This window comes from Eptatretus burgeri, chromosome 13 (genome assembly GCF_056783735.1).
Source record: "Eptatretus burgeri isolate ZD-2024b chromosome 13, Ebu_testis_v1, whole genome shotgun sequence".
Lineage (NCBI taxonomy): Eukaryota > Metazoa > Chordata > Myxini > Myxiniformes > Myxinidae > Eptatretus > Eptatretus burgeri.
The window spans coordinates 8,776,916-8,794,415 of NC_140973.1; the positions used below are offsets into that span (position 1 = coordinate 8,776,916).

The 17,500-nt window shown below is 46.3% G+C and overlaps 1 protein-coding gene across 3 annotated transcripts in view; it reads right to left on the reverse strand.

Annotated features, from left to right (window-relative positions):
- LOC147013790 (nuclear receptor subfamily 4 group A member 2-like) overlaps window positions 1-17,047 on the reverse strand; it is a 41,864-nt gene extending 24,817 nt beyond the window's left edge. Inside the window, exons 1-3 of one of the 3 annotated variants that reach the window (XM_085851015.1) lie at window positions 16,829-17,047; window positions 11,209-12,092; window positions 8,231-8,360 (exon numbers count right to left, since the gene is read on the reverse strand). In XM_085851015.1, the coding sequence (XP_085707141.1) occupies window positions 8,231-8,360; window positions 11,209-12,092; window positions 16,829-16,928 (1,114 nt within the window). In that variant the 5' untranslated portion in view covers window positions 16,929-17,047. Of the gene's footprint in view, window positions 1-8,230; window positions 8,361-11,208; window positions 12,093-14,970; window positions 14,993-16,828 lie in introns of those variants that run through there. The other 2 variants (XM_085851016.1, XM_085851014.1) reach the window with 2 other exon arrangements.
- Window positions 17,048-17,500: the final 453 nt, after the last annotated feature.

A 17,500-nucleotide genomic window follows, 5' to 3' on the forward strand; every position in this document is an offset into this window, starting at 1 on the left:
CTATGCACCAATTTCTAACGGCATCTCACCTTGCTCACCCCCTCGCTCACCAAAACTTCACCACTTAGACCACCAACACCTCCCGCGCACAGGAAAAATATTCCCACACCACCTTGAACCTCTGCATCACTACAATTCACCACTAAACAGAGGCGTGCTGCACGGCTCAGGCTGTACTCGAACCGCGTGATGTGGGGACAAGCAACGGACGTTGACAGCACCAACCGCATCTCAACGGGAATGTCCTGGGTGAGCACGCGGGATTGATACGACACTCATCCAGTTGACAGAACATAGCAAGACGGGTGGCGAGGAGGGGTCGCGGGAAGGGCGATCCAGGAGTTTGGTTCGGGGCCCGGGTGTGCATTTTAGCTCATGAGAGGGGGGGCGGGGGTGGCGGGTGGTGGGTGTGCATTGCTATTCGGCATTCAGACTGCACTTGAAGAACGTTTGAGGACAGGTTGCTGGCTTATACACTATGTTGAGTCAGGGCCGTATCTCGCCAGATGTGCGAATGAGACCACTTCAGGCCCCAGGGGCCTGGTAGGGCCTGGCTGGGGCCACTGGGGCCCAACAGAGAGGCAGGAATCAGGTCACAGCGCGTCGCTTCGGGTCGTCACCCCACCCTTCATCCGGGGCTCATAAAAGGAGGAGCACGGTGCCGCTCGACCTCTTCTTCACCTTTCTTCTTTGCCTCTCTTCTTCGCATCTTCGTCTTGTCTCGGCTTGTCGTTGGCTGCTCCTCGTTGCCTCTGCCCTTCACTGGCTCTTCACTCGCGGTTGGTGTGCGATTGAGACGTGATTAATTTGGAGGACCAGTGCAGCGTGCATGTTGCCACGAGACCGGACAAAGTGACTAAGCTGGTGATAACGCGCCAGCTCTCGAGGTGGGAATGCTCAAGCGGAGCGTCCCACGGAGGTACACGCTACACTACCATACCTATGCATGACTAGGTTTGGGATCTTTTGCCTCATGCATGCTCTCTCTCTCTCTCTCTCTCTCTCTCTCTCTCTCTCTCTCTCTCTCTCTCTCTCTCTCTCTCTCTCTCTCTCTCTCTCTCTCTCTCTCTCTCTCTCTCTCTCTCTCTCTCTCTCTCTCTCTCTCTCTCTCTCTCTCTCTCTCTCTCTCTCTCTTTTTTTTTCGACTCCTCTATCGCGTCAACTTTGGATGCAGAAAAGAGCATCATTACTGACTCGCAATCTCATTTTCCTCTCGCACAACACCGCACCCCCCCATAATGCACGACACCACACCTCCCACTCCCACACCTTAGACACCAGTATTTCTCCCTCCTTCCTCTCTCTAAGCATACTGGGTTGCGTTGGTTGGCTGACCGCACCAGGTATTGTGAGGTCATTTGTCCTCATCTGCTCTCTTTCATTCTGGCTATGTAATCTTCCTCGGGTTTGTATGTGTGCATGTGATGGCGCCTGTCGTTGCTCAAGTTGAGATTGTAGAAGTGATCATGGGAGAAATCTGCTCTGTGTCTGCTTTTGTAAGATTGCTTGCATTTTGTTGCACCCCGCAAATTCCTTGCTCTCCCTGCTGTACATACCAATAAACCCAATTCACTGCACCACATACCTTTCCTCGCTTGATTGTAAATAAATGCTTTATATAGAAATGTTCCCACCTCGTTTTAGTCTTTTCCTTCATTGGTCCAGTACAATACGTATTCTAGCTTAGCAGGGACCTTATCCCCCAACGATCTGTTTTACTAGACGGTACGTTCTTGGGCAGGTACGCTCGGCTGCATCTGATCCAGTAAGGTGATCCGGTTGAACAAGGTGTATCGAGGGCATATCCCCTGGTAATTACATCACGTGACCATTAGATAAACGGTATTTATTAGATGGAGGACCCTCAAGTGGTCGGTCGAGTTATTGGCGTTCACGGTCGGTAAGTGACCCGCCACGTCACGGAGTTATCCGGAAAGTCTGGTGGGAACCCGAGGTAGCTTTCCCCCCTCGTGGTCTTCTCGCCCCCGACCCCCAGGTCCGCAACAATATTCTGTGGTGCTCATGGCCTACACCATATGGACTCCATTAGGGAAGGATGGCATCTTCTTATTTTTTTATATATACCATATATTCTGTATGTATATATATATATATATTTTTTTTTTTTTTTTATATAAAAATAAAATCAGAAGTGTGTTTGTCTGTATATGCCCAATAAGTACTACAAGACCTTGGGTCGATTGACACCAACTTTTAAGGGTATATTCAGGCGGTCTTTACTTAGGTTTTCCATGAAATATTTTTCAAAAATATTTCAATATTTCGAAAAAATTTATTTTAGCATATTTTTGAATTTTTTCGATATCTCATATGCTCCAATCCAAATCCTCAATCTTTTCTACCCCCGATAATCCACCCAAGCCCACCTCCTTCAAATTCCCTGCTTTCCTTCCTGAAAGTCCCTGTAATATCCATCTTGTTTACCCCATGTTCCCCACCCAATCCCTCTCCCTTCCACAGATCTCCTAATGTTACTGTTCCCCACTGTTTTGTCCTTCCCACTCCCGCCCCTCTTGTCTCATGCCCCCCTTGCTGTGCGTTGTGTGTTCGCTCTCACACGAGCCTCGAGAAGGCATACAAAAAAAATGCATTATTACTTGGGTGATTTCTCCATTGTGGTGGACCATTACAATCACTGTGTCCAGTAATTACTCCGACACCACGGACCAAAGATAGATAGGACAGGAAACTCCTATTACGCATGTATGAGTCAAATTTGAATTGTCTCCCTTTCATTATAGATCCCACGAGCAACCAGATTACGTGATATTTTAATACTTATACTATGGAATATCAAAAACCAAAAAGTGGAATAAATAGCATTTTATATCTCTTTAGACCTTTATTAAGACCCTTTAGACCTACAAGACCCTTTTTAGACAATTTAGACCTCTTTATATCCCTTACACCGTTTAGACCCTAACTACTATTGAATGTGGGGAACGTAGATGACCTTTAGACCACCTTTCGACATTTTCACCCCTTAGACACCCAAGACCCTTCAGACGCATACCACACAAACATCTATATCGTCTTCTTGCAATATACAGAGTCTCGATTGTTTTTTTCTGCAAGTAATGCATAATCTATACCCATCTGGAGGATGGGAACTCTGCTAGTTTTCTATAAAAGTAACAGAACTTTATCCAGAAAATCTCGAGCTATCATCGTCTCAAAAGTCATGATATTGTTTTTGCTGATCTGAGTTATGAAAAATGCCAAAAAAAAAAAAGACTCAAATTGACATTTTTGGGAGGAACTTGACAGCTGAATGTTTTGGTTGAATTGTTACCTTCATTAGTTGGGCGTAGTAGTATTAGATGCTATTGACCCACAGAAAGAATTTTTTTTATTTTTTACTTATTGAGCTTAATCGATCAAAATAGTTATTTTCAGCACTCAGCTGCTGACACAGTCAGCTGGCACTGTGTAACAGCATTTTCTTTCATTTGATATGTAGGGACAAAGTAAAATGTTATGATATTATGGAATACGAGAGAACATTCTGTAATAGTACAATTTCACAACATTTAGGATAAAAGAATATAATGTTCTCAAGTCACAATATTTTATAATAAAGCAGATATTGCATGAGAAAGCACTTATAAATTATGAAACACCCGGTGATAAAATTGAGAAAAGGAAGAGCAGGGAGGTTAGAGAAGAGATCTCCGCAGGACATAATCATGGAAAGGGAAGGGTAGAGGAATGTTGGAGGAAGGGGGAGAGAGAGTTTTATTAAGAGATCATAGGGTAATAGGAGTCGTGGTTAGCAAATTCAGATTGGACTGGGATTCAATTATGATTTTGGCCTGCCGGGTGCATTATTATCAGTGAGGCACGGCTATAGGTGTCCCTGCATATTCGTGCAGGAAAATGGAACTGCATCGGGGTGCCGGGGAAAACAACTGATTATTTGCGAAATCCACCATGGGATCATTAATATCCACCAGAAAATGCAAGGGTACGGGTCGTCGGCTTAACATCCGTTCGATGATGCGACAACCTGCCTATCAAGCACCAACATGACAGTTTACAGTCAGATCAGGAATCAAACACAGATAAGAGAGCTTTCAGGCAAGTGCACTACCTCTGCACACTACCAGACATGTGATATTAGGGGAAAAGTGTCAAAAACCACCATTTTACATAAATAATATGCAGACGACTCATTATACAAGAACACGAAAACAATCAGAGGCAGTGGCATAATGGTTATGCGTCAGCTCTGAATCTGGGGGCTCAGCGGTTTGAACCTGAACCGAGACATATCAAAGGCTATAAAAATGGGACGTGCTGCTCCCTTGCTTGATACTCAGCATGTAAAAAATGGATAGAGAACAGACAAACAACCCTAAGTTGGAAGCCATTGCACAGGATTGATGAGCATAATGGCCTCCTCCTGTATTGAAGTTCCTTGTAAGGGAACTCATACCATTATAATTTGTCCCAGGACATGTCCGGCGGTGTTTGTCTCGAGATGTGTCCGAGCAGGGTTTGTCTCCAGACGTGTCCGGGCAGGGTTTGTCTCCAGATGGTATTTGTCTCCGGACGTGTCCAGATGGTATTTGTCTCTGGACGTGTCCAGATGATATTTATCTCCAACGTGTCCAGATGGTGTTTATCTCCGGACGCGTCCGGGCGGTGTTTGTCTCCGGACGTGTCCGGGCGGTGTTTGTCTCCGGACGCGTCCGGGCAGTGTTCGTCTCCGGACGCGTCCGGGCGGTGTTTGTCTACGGACGCGTCCGGGCAGGGTTCGTCTCCAGACGTGTCCGGGCAGGGTCCGTCTCCGGACGTGTCTGGGTGGTATTTGTCTTTGGACATGTCCAGATGATGTTTATCTCCGGACGCATCCGGGCGGTGTTTGTCTCCGGACGTATCCGGGCAGGGTTTGTCCCTGGACGTGTCCGGATGGTATTTCTCTCCGGACGTGTCCAGATGGTATTTGTCTCCAGATGCATCCGGGCAGTGTTTGTCTCTGGACGCGTCCGGGCGGTGTTTGTCTCCGGACGTGTCCGGGCAGGGTTTGTCTCCGGACGTGTCCGGGCAGGGTCCGTCTCCGGACGTGTCTGGGTGGTATTTGTCTCCGGACGTGTCCAGATGGTATTTGTCTTTGGACGTGTCCAGATGATATTTATCTCCGGACGCGTCCGGGCGGTGTTTGTCTCCGGACGCGCCTAGGCGGTGTTTGTCTCCGGACGCGCCCGGGTGGTGTTTGTCTCCGGACGCGCCCGGGCGGTCTTTGTCTCCGGACGCGCCCGGGCGGTGTTTGTCTCCGGACGCGCCCGGGCGGTGTTTGTCTCCGGACGCGCCCGGGCGGTCTTTGGCTCCGGACGCGCCCGGGCGGTGTTTGTCTCCGGACGCGCCCGGGCGGTCTTTGTCTCCTGACGCGCCCGGGCGGTGTTTGTCTCCGGACGCGCCCGGGCGGTCTTTGTCTCCGGACGCGCCCGGGCGGTCTTTGTCTCCGGACGCGCCCGGGCGGTCTTTGTCTCCGGACGCGCCCGGGCGGTCTTTGTCTCCGGACGCGCCCGGGCGGTCTTTGTCTCCGGACGCGCCCGGGCGGTCTTTGTCTCCGGACGCGCCCGGGCGGTCTTTGTCTCCGGACGCGCCCGGGCGGTCTTTGTCTCCGGACGCGCCCGGGCGGTCTTTGTCTCCGGACGCGCCCGGGCGGTCTTTGTCTCCGGACGCGCCCGGGCGGTCTTTGTCTCCGGACGCGCCCGGGCGGTGTTTGTCTCCGGACACTGGAAATTTAGCACCGTTGATGCAGTCTTATACACCACCTTATATAACATGTCCAAGTACTGCAAAACTGGAGGTTTTTGGAAGCAATAAGAATGCGATTTGTGTTCTATAGGGTTCAAGTATACTGTATAATTAAATTGAAATAAAATGAAGATTGTACAGGTCGTATCAAACAAATATTCTTTAATACATTATATTAGCTCTTCATCACTGTTGTATGTGTCATTTATAGCATCCTTAAAAACAGTAAGTTTCCTGTTTGGAATGATTTTCAATTTTATTTGACTGCCAGACAAGGCCAACAGAGTAAAACTCGAAGGGCACTTGGAAAAGCGCATACCTCCGCCCTGTAATGCCTGATCCACTAGTACATATCTGACCCAAAACATTTTTGAAATATCACCAAAATCGAATCAATTTGTCGTGGTCACACACCCAACATGTCCATCAAGTTTCACCCGAATCCATCTACAACTTTTTAAGATATCATGCTATATAAGAGTTTAGCCCCATCTCTCAATGGTGAAGAATCACTTAAAAAATTATCAGATCCGAATCCGGATCTTTTTCAAAATTGAAAAGCTTTTTCCTTGTCATGTACCCAACGCGTCCACCAGGTTTCACCCAAATCCGTCCACAACTTTTTGAGATATCGTGCTATATATCGTTTTTGGCCTGATGTCTCAAAGGTGAAGAATCACTTTAAAAATTCGAGTAGTCAGATCCGGATCTGGATCTTCATCAAAATCGAATGAGTTCATCCTTATCACACTCTGAACCTGTCCACAAAATTTCATCCGGATCCGTCCACAACTTTTTGAGATATCCTGCACACAAACAAACAGACAAACAGACAGAAAGGGGTGAAAACATAACCTGCTTCACCTTCGGTGGCAGAGGTAATAATTACGTCACTCCTCTCTGCACATGTACGATCGGGTCAAATTCAGAGCCAAAGGATGGAAAAACGGCAGGTTAGTTTTCCAATTCGTTCAAAATACAGCATTCAATCGAAATAAGCTGTTCCTTGATCATAAACTGACGTTTGTGGATGAATGGAAGGAAGGACGTGAATCGTGGAAGGAAGGACGGAAGAAAGGACAGACAGAAGTGAGTCAATTGATTAACCTCACTTTTCGCTTCATGCACACGCAGTTATATATAACTAGACGACCCGTGAACCTGTTGGGTTCCCCTTGTGACAGCGGATGATAAAAAAAACATCATAAAAAAAAAGATAGCTCCAGCGAACTATTGCAGTGAGGTTCTTTGCATTGATCAAATTCTCCCGAAGAGTACTTGACCGAATTGAGAATTGATTTTTTTAATAACTTTTTCGTTGCCCAATTTTAACAAAACTTGATACTGCACACCGCAGGAGAATGGTGAGTAAGTTGGCACTAAACTTTTTGTGCTATCATGTACCGTTTTGGCTGTATTTTGGGAACATACATACATACATACATACAAGATGAGAGTTTTAGTGAGTGAGTGAGAGTGAGTGAGTCACATACGTGAGTGACTAAAATCCATATGATCAATGCACGATAAACAGTAAATTTTGAGAAGCAACCAAGTGCCTTTTGCAAGTTCCGTTTCCAGCACAACAACCGAGGTGCACGACCGTTCAATGAGCTTTTACAAGCGGTGATCAGTAAATTCCCCTTACATGAAAGCACAAAAGTAAAGTTAAATGGCTGTAAAAGAAAAATGTATAAAAATGTCTCATTAAGTGTATTGTTACTGAATCTGATATTAATTGACCTATTGTTATATCAGGCCACCAATTTGGTGATCATCTTTTGTATTCACCACATACAACGTTATTCTTGCATCTACATGTGTCATTCTGGGCCACTGGAAAAGGCACGGCTCACTGAATTGTCTCAAACAACAGTCGAATCCCGTATCCCGATAGGTTACCGGTCCTTTGACACACCCAGAGTGCCTTGAGGATCACCACGATAAACGCGACGGACACGAGATAAATGGCTTGTTTGGACATGAAATTGGAATTTGGCCAGGGAGACGGCACAGCATGGCCAACTGGATGTCGAAGGACACCATGGGATCTTTAACGTCCACCAACAAATGTTGGCATACGGGACGCCCGGTTTAACATCCAGTCCAAAGGACGTGTACTCATGAATGCAGTGCCCTACTTGCAAAGTACCTGGGTGACGACTTATAATGGGGTTGGGAATCGAACGGACACAAGACAGGTGAAAGGCAGGTGCTGCGGAGCTCTTCTGCCAGCCCTCATCTTTGCATCTTCGGCATACAAGTTTTGAACTGTTCCCATTACACCATAAAGTGTACGTGTTGCTGGCTTTACAGTAGGTCCATGATGTATCACAGCTATCATCATGTTAGTCAATAAGAAAGTTGCCGATACAATGAACTAACACTCTCATCATGATATTTTAATCGTATAAGGTGAAGGTGTAATTTTTAGAGCATAACGCACCTTCCTTGATCATCCCGACAGTGAGACATTTCTGAAATCGACAGTACTGACAACGATTTCTGCGCCGCTTGTCCACAGGACATGCCTTGCTGGCCAGGCACACGTACTTGGCATTTTTCTGCACCGTCCGCTGGGGGGGATGAGTGGGGAGGAGGGTTGATGAGGTGTTATGCCATTATTGTGTATATCACTTACCTAATGTAATCCAATACCCGTACTCCTTTCAGAGCAAGCACACTGCTGAGGCCGTTTGTTGGTAAGGAATGCACTGGGTGGTTTGTCATTTGTGTCTCTCAACGTCGATAAAAAGCAGGAATTTGGGATTTGGTAAGAATCCTGGCACATGGTGAACTCGTCTGGCAAAAGGCACCGTGGGATCTTTAACATGCACCAACTAATGCCGCCAGATGGGATGCCGAGTTTAACGTCCGTCCGAGGGACAGCACACGCACCGAGGAATATCCCTGCATTTGAAACACCAGAATGACAGTTTATAGCTGGGTTGGGATTCGAACCCAGGCGAGACAGCTTAGTGGCGCATGTACGTACATCGAGGCTACCCTGCAAGCCGATTGATACAATACGCTGCTTGCAAAGCACCAACCTGATTGTTTATAGTCGGATTGGGAGTCGAACCCAGGCTGGATAACTGCATGCTACCACTGAGATATTCTTGCTAACCCGATATCACTTTTTAATAACATTTACTGCTACCCAAAGTTAACCAAATTCAACTCAGCCTTTCACAATACGTAATTAACCACTCAACTACAATGAAAAACAAGCTCAACTTTAATTTTAGTAAACAAAGTTAGAGAGAACTATCGGCTCAACAAAAAACTGAATACCCCAATGTTTCTTGACAATGCCATGAATGGTATATGAGCGCGGGTTTACATCGCTCGAAGTGAAAGCAAAATATGAGGGGCAAGTGAAAGTTTCGAGCCTCAAGAAGGTCAAAGAGAAAAACAAAGTAAAATTTGAACCCTTTAACCCTGGAACTGAAGAAGCAACAACTTTTATTCGTTTGTTTGTTTATTTTTTTGTTTGTTTTTTTTATCAGATTTATTGATTCTTTGGTTCGACGTCGGTATGGGAACATTTCATGCTCTTGTCATATCAAGGACGTAGCCGGGCTTGAGGAGGGAGAGGAAGAGAGGACGAGGGTTGGGGTCCACGGAGGCAGAGGGTGGCGGTGATTCAACCCCCAAACTCACTGTTACGTGGCAATATATTATTGGTTTCCTCATAAAGTAATTAATCTGTAATTTCGTTTTTTTTGTTCATGTTGCTTGTTGCAATAACATCCGATCTCTGTGCGACGGGTTAACTTACCGATGGCATCACGGATGACGACCTCCCCTTTTAAAAGTGCTCGCTACGTCCCCACATATTTACACTTCAATTTAATGGTAAAAACAAGCGATACAAGCAAGGTTGTTTGTGTTAAAAGTACGAATCGTGTAAGTTCGGCAGTGTTGAACCACACTAAAAGTGAAACGCTTTCAGCTTACAAACCTGTAATTACAATTAATGTTTTACAACGTGTTAAATAAATCATGGTACGATGAAACGAGTCATTTGGTTAACAAGGAAAAATGCCAGTCAACAGAATTTGTTTACGGTATTTGTTGTTGTTATTATTTTTATTTATATTACGAGGGGCATTCAAAAAGTGAATGAAAAAGTTTGATGAACGAGATACTCAAAATAGTCTGAGTCACCCCAAAAAGTGTACGAGGCATGCGTAGAAATAAATGAATCAACTTTACTGTATTTTCAAATTAGGAGAGGTAGGATAGCCTCGGCCCGAGGGGTATGCGCGCTCAACTCTGAGCTATCGAGCCAGGGTTCAAATCTCGGCCGAGCTACGAACTGTCATCGTGTTGTTTTGCATCAGGGTGAGGCATCAATGGGCGTGCCGTCCCTCGGATGGACGTTAAACCGGGCGCCCCGTCTGCATCACAGATCCCATGGTGTCCTTCGCGAAGAGTAGGTGAGTTATTGCTCTGAACGAATACAAATCCCTTCCCTGACTGACCAGTGACCACCCAGCATAACCTGCACCAACAAACTGCTTTGGCAAAGAGCGTGGCATGCCATGGCACATGGCACGCTACACTGACACTGTAAAAAGCATGGCATTGATTGGTTGATTGACTTCAAATTTACCATCCATCTCTCATGTTACTCTCACGAAATAAATAAAATAAAATTGTTGCAAATGGGGAATTCTGTCAAGATACCACCATTTACTTCTAGATAGTATTGTATTCTCGTACTCAAACACAAGTTAATACATGATATTAATCAAACTAGGCCTAGACATATAATCTGCGTATGATTCCATAAATTGCTTCGGCAACTGCAAGTTGAATGGAGTCACATTTTAAAAACAAACAAACTGGAGGGGCACTCGGTAGAGCGCATACCTCCGCAACATAATGCCTGGTCGACGAGAACATATCGGGCTCGATACATTTTTGAGATATCGTGCTATATGTTGTTTTTGGCCCCGTCTCTCAATGGTGAAAAAAAAAATCACTTTTAAAATTCTAGTAGTCAGATCCGGATCCGGATCTTCACCAAAATCTCATCAATTCGTCCTTGTCACACAACTTTTTGAAATATCCTATAAACAAACAAACAGACAGAAGGGGGTGAAAACATAACCTCTTTTACCTTCGGTGGCGGACGTAGTAAATTGATTGATTAATTAATTAATACGACTCCATTAAACGGACAGTTGCATAAGCAATTTATGACATCATACGCAGATATTTAGAGGCCTACTTTGATTAATATCATTTGGTAAGTTGCATTTCACTACGGTTATACAATATCTCCAAGTACATGGTGGTATTTATGTAGAAGGATATGTGATGCCCAACACACGATTTGCTATGTTATTGCTGATGTAGCGGTTGTTGTTGTTGTTGTTATGATGATGTATCCAGCATAGTAGGTGTCATGCTCACCTTGAAAAAGCCTTTGCAACCCTCACATGTGCGTACACCATAATGCTGACACGCCGCATTGTCCCCGCAAACAGCACAAGATCCCTCCCCAATCGGCGGGCTCCGTGCTGTGGGTGATGGTTCCACAGACATGGTATGGTTTAGGGGAGCGGGAAAACCTAGGGACAGTGCACTCGATGTCACCATGGTGTTGGGCATGGTGAAAGAGTGCTGGTAGGAGACATTTCGTGCTTGGAGCAATGGAGGTGGTGGAGGAGGGTGGTGGTGATGATGGTGATGTGGCGGTGTGTGTGGACCCTCGTACGGTACTATTCTCGGCGGGGGTGTCAGGTATGACCGCTGGAGTCCAGGCCGGACGCTCAGCAGTGACAGTGATAAAGGCTCCTTGCGGATGGAGGTTGCTGAACATCCCTGGTGTGCATACGAAGTATTGCCTTCATCCCAAACCTGACCGTGAAGGCCAAACCCAGTAGGACTCGACGGAGGCGACGGCTTCATATAAAGTCCCGTGGATGGCAGAGGGGCATGGTGCACTCGAGGGGTCAGTCGGGAGGGCTGCTCAGACAGGGATAAGTAAGAGCTAGTGGGACAGCCAGAGTGCATCTTGACCCCCTGAAGCTCAGAAGCAGGCGAGGAGTTTGAGACAGTCTCAAAAGGGCAGGAATGTTTCATGTCATAGCAGTCTTCAACAAAAGACAAGAAGCTTGGTAGAGATGTGGTGACAGACACATCAGGGGTCACTATTGGGCTGTGGACATGAAGAAAATCCGCACTGCCCGTTTCAGACACTGGGTCAAGGAGGGCAAAAGGAGGGAAGGTCTCCACGGTGGTCAGGGTGCTGCCCTGTGGGACAGTACCATGCTGAGCTTGTACACAGGGCATACCTGCAATGACAAGGGAACAGGCTTAACCTTGGGTTGGGCTCCAATGTATCGTTCTCTCCCTCGCCCCTGGCTATACAACCATACACATCATCTTGACTCAAGCTGCAGGACAGGACATGAAATGCACAAGTGGAGACAGAGACAGGAAGTCACTCCAGTGTAGAAGAGGGGCAGACATAATTTACAGACAGTTCACAATTTGTGCTCGATGGGCTTTTCAGGGGAAGTTACTGAAGGTGATGATAGATATATTGGTTCCCCACAGAATGAATCGTGACTTGGGAAACCGATATATCATCAGCTCGAGTATATATATATATATATATATATATATATATATATATATATATATATATATATATATATATATATATATATATATATATATATTTTTTTTTTTTTTTTTTTAATAAGATGTCAATGTACAACCCTCTCTACTTTTCTTCCATTTTAAACTCCCATCATTTTTTATTCTGACGTCACTATCTTTTTGACACTCATTAGTTTCCTTTTGTTGACGAAAATTCTCAGGCTTGTCTTGCACTACCTGTTCCGTGCTTATCGCACCTGTACTAGGCGTTAACTAAACACCCCTTTTACATACCCCGTCTCCAAGCCTACATTTGTGACGTGTGTGTGTATGGTTACACCTCGGCTTTCCTAATACATGCGCATCCTCCCTTTACAATGGCTGCACGTCAGTGCCATCGCACCAGTCACTCAGCCTTGCCATTCCATTCGGACTTGGATCGTTAACAGCTTTGGCGACAGTTTGCTTTGTCAGTACTTTCCACGTGAAGACGTGTAAACACAAATTTAAATATGAATCTGTTTGTAAATAAAAACAAAAATCAACGGCACAAATGGATCTCAAGAAATATTCATTTGTCCGTTCATTCGTTTTTGTATTTCGGCAAGCTGTGACGAAGGCAGATGATCGTGATGATGAAGTGCAAATGGTCTTTACAAACACAGCGCGCGTGCACCATGACACCGACACTAGCTGTGTGGAAGACAAGAAGTACCGAGTGATCTTTGATGTGATCCCCATATTTGAGACATGTGGGACCGGTGAAAAAAAAAGGTGACAATCATTACTTGTCGAAACAAAACACTTCCCTGCAGTCATTGGTCTAGTCCAAATGTCATGTGCCATTGGAGTTGCCTTTTCTTGTTTAGAACTGGAAACACGCAAACAAACAAACATACATACATACATACATACATGGTGCGAATTGTGTGTTGTTTTAGCGCCATCGTTCAGGGAAAAGAGGAACAGCAGGATCTTTGATCGGATAGAAATGTCCACAAACGACGAAAGTTCCAAATCAAGCCTCAAAGTCTAATTTGTTGTCACAGCTGTCATATATTATGAATCCAGAATTGCCATTCGGAACCAAAATATATACATCACTGTTGTGTAACAAATTGTTATTAAAGTGTGTGCAATGTCATACGGTGAGATTGATCTGTGCACTGGGCGAGGTTTCTCCACTTACACCGATACCAACACCTGGAGTCTTACACCTACACAGAGTGTCTTACACCTGCAACTGCAGTCCTACACCTACATCTCGAGTCCCAGACCTACACCTGGAGTCTTTGACCAAAATCGAGAATCCTTGACCAAAACCTGGCCAAAACCTAGAGTCTTACACCTACACCTAGAGTCCTAGACCAACACCTAGAGGCCTAGACCTACACCTAGAGTTCTTAACCAAAACCTAGAGTCTTACACCTACAGTCCTAGACTGAAACCTAGAGTCCTATACCTACACCTCAAGTCTTTGACCGAAACCTAGAGTCCGAAACCTACACCTAGAGTCTTACACCTACACCTAGAGTCCTACACCAACACCTTGAGTCCCAGACCTACACCTGGAGTCTTTCACCAAAACCTAGAGTCCTTGACCGAAACCTAGAGTCCTACACCTCCACCTCCACCTCGAGTCCCAGACCTACACTTGGAGTCTTTGACCGAAACCTAGAGTCCTACACCGAAACCGAGAGTCTTACACCTACACCTAGAGTCCTACACTGACACCTCAAGTCCCAGACCTACACCTGGAGTCTTTGACCAAAACCTAGAGTCCTTGACCGAAACCTAGAGTCCTACACCTACACTTCAAGTCCCAGACATACACCTGGAGTCTTTGACCGAAACCTAGAGTCCTACACCTGGAGTCTTCGACCAAAACCTAGAGTCCTACACCTACACCTCGAGTCCCAGACCTACACCTGGAGTCCTTGACCAAAACCTAGAGTCCTTGACCAAAACCTAAAGTTCTTGAACAAAACCTAGAGTCCTACACCGACACCTCGAGTCCCAGACCTACACCAGGAGTCTTTGACCAAAACCTGGAGTCCTTGACCAAAACGTAGAGTCCTACACCTAGAGTTCTTGACCAAAACCTGGAGGACCTACATGAAGAGTCAGACACCTACACACAATACAGACCACCACCCCAAGGGGGAATTTTGTCCATAGTGACATGGATTTTTGCAATCGATATAGCAGGGAGAGATGTCAGAGATTTGCAAATCTCCAAATTAATGAGAAAATATTCCGGATGTTCGGACTTGCGCTCAAATCAAACGTCGCACATAACACGGACGCAGTCTCTGCATTTTTTCCTAAAATGACACACAATGTCGGTGCGTGCATACCAAGTGTGCGTGTGCACTCACATGAACGCTCAAGTGCACACGTTTGATGTCTATCGGTAATAAATAAATAAAAAAACAAAGTGCAGAACAGGATGTTCTGTCCGAGTGTGGGTGCAGAAGGTTTTGTTTCCTGTACAGACGCACTTATCTCCTTTTCCCAACCCCTACCCTGTGGATTAAATTTCAAACTAAGTGAAAAGGTACAAACTACCTATGTCAGGGCGATCGACAGACTGCTTGGCCCGGATGGAACAGCGCGTCGGAGCCGAGCAATCCACGACTTGGCTGGCAGCCCGGGACGAGGATGCGAGTGGAAATGTGACGTGTGTGATGCGTACTCTGTTTTTCTCTTTCCTTGTGAATGTGTGCAAGGTTGTAGACAATGGGGGGGGGGGGGGTTGGTGGGAGGATAAATCAGAGTGAGCTGTCCTATATGTACAGGACAAACAATTAAATAAATAATCATTATGATGAACCATAGTCTATTACAGAGCGTCGGGTCGGTGCTGCCGAAGCAGTTTATTGGACCAAGAGTTAACTTGGGTGGTTTGCTATTGCGTTGCTAGCCGTAGTTATGATAGGAATTTGTAATTTGTTGATGATGCCGATGATGACTCGCATACTCTTCGCGAAAGACACCGTGGGATTATTAACGTCCACCAGGTAATACCGGCAGATGGGGCGCCCGGCTTAACGTGCATCTGAGGGACGGCACACACATTGACGAATCACCCAGCCTGCGAAACACCAGGATGGCAGTTTGTAGCTGAGTCTGGATTCGAACCCAAGCTGGAGAGCTTCGAGCGAGTGTGCGTACCTGTAGGGACGTCCTGCGATCTCAGGAACAATCATACATGATACATGCGCCTGACAACGAATCCACCACGAGAGCAATCCCGAACATGTAACGAGGCATTCTCTTCTCTGTACACTAATCGTACGTACGTGCATCACGTGACGTGGTTTACGTGTAATTCATGTTAGAGTGTTTACTTGACTCACAGGTGTTTGTAAAGGTTTCCTGATGAAACTGATCCCCCCCCCCCCCAACACCCCACACCCCCAATTATATTTATAGGGCGAACTGAACACTATTGATGATGAAAGGTAGTTTGGGGATGAAATCGAAAACAAATGTAAAGATCGGAATAAGAATGGGATGTCGAGTTAATGTGTGCGCTGCAGGTGCGTCATTGCAACAGGTGAGCAAGCACCGAAGGGACACACACACACACACACACACACACACACACACACACACACACACACACACACATACATAAACACACACACAAACACAAACCCACATACACAAACACACACACACACACAAACACATACATGCACACATGCACACACACAAACAAACACACGCACAAACACACACACACACACCCACAAACACAAACACATACACACACACACACAAACACATACACACACACACACACAAACACAAACACATACACACACACACACAAACAAACACAAACATATACATGCACACACACACACAAACACACACACACAAACACATACATGCACACACACAAACAAACACACACGCACACAAAAACACACACGCACACAAAAACACACACGCACACAAAAACACACACGCACAAACCCACACAAACACACACACACACACAAACACACAAACACATACACGCACACACACAAACAAACACACACGCACAAACACACACACACACAAAAACACACACAAAAACACACGCACGCACATACACGCACACGCACAAACACATACACGCACACACAAAAACATACACACACACACACACACACACACAAACACATACACACAAAAACACACACACACAAAAACACACACGCACAAACCCACATACACAAACAAACACACACACACACACACACACAAACAAACACACACACACACACACACACACACAAACACATACACACAAAAACACACACGCACAAAAACACACACGCACAAACCCACATACACAAACACACACAAACACACACAAACACAAACATATATACACACACACACACAAACGGTTAAACGTGAGTGGCGATACCTGTGCGCTGCTTGTGAGACTGAGTCCTGCCGTACGTCGGTCCAGGGTTAAACGTCCATCCCTGCTCCACAACCGACCTGTCGTTCCACTCGCTCGTCATGAACGGGCTCCGGTCGCCGGGCCATGCGATGCCGCCGCGTGTGCATGTACTGTGTGTGCGTGTTCGTGCGTACTGCGCGCGTGTTTACCCCAGCACGCGATGTCGCGCGTCGAGGCCGCACCTTTATACCAAGGCGAGGAGGGGTGTGCGCGGTTGGAGCCGCGGCCCGCCCTCTCGGGTTCCCCGCCCGCCGATTTACCGCTTGCGTGCGCCCAACGACCCGCCCATCGGGATGCTAAACAAACGGGATCTGGCGCGCTGCGGTTCTGGCGTAACGGCCGATGACGCGCGCTGCCCTCCATTGACGCAGCTCGGAAGCTAAAATTAGTCTCGCACCTCCCATTGACGGCCCCGCGTATTGATCTTCGTTCCATTTATAGCGGGAAGAGAGCGCGTATTTTTGGCGCGCGTACCGAGCGAGCGGAACCCGCGAAGCGCACGCGCGCGCGTTCTCCTCACAGGTATTAAATAAATAAACAAACGGACGAATCGAACGTGGACACGACAAAGAGACGACATCGCGCTTAATGGCGCGAACTAAAATCCTTTGGTCCTTCATCGACAAGGACATC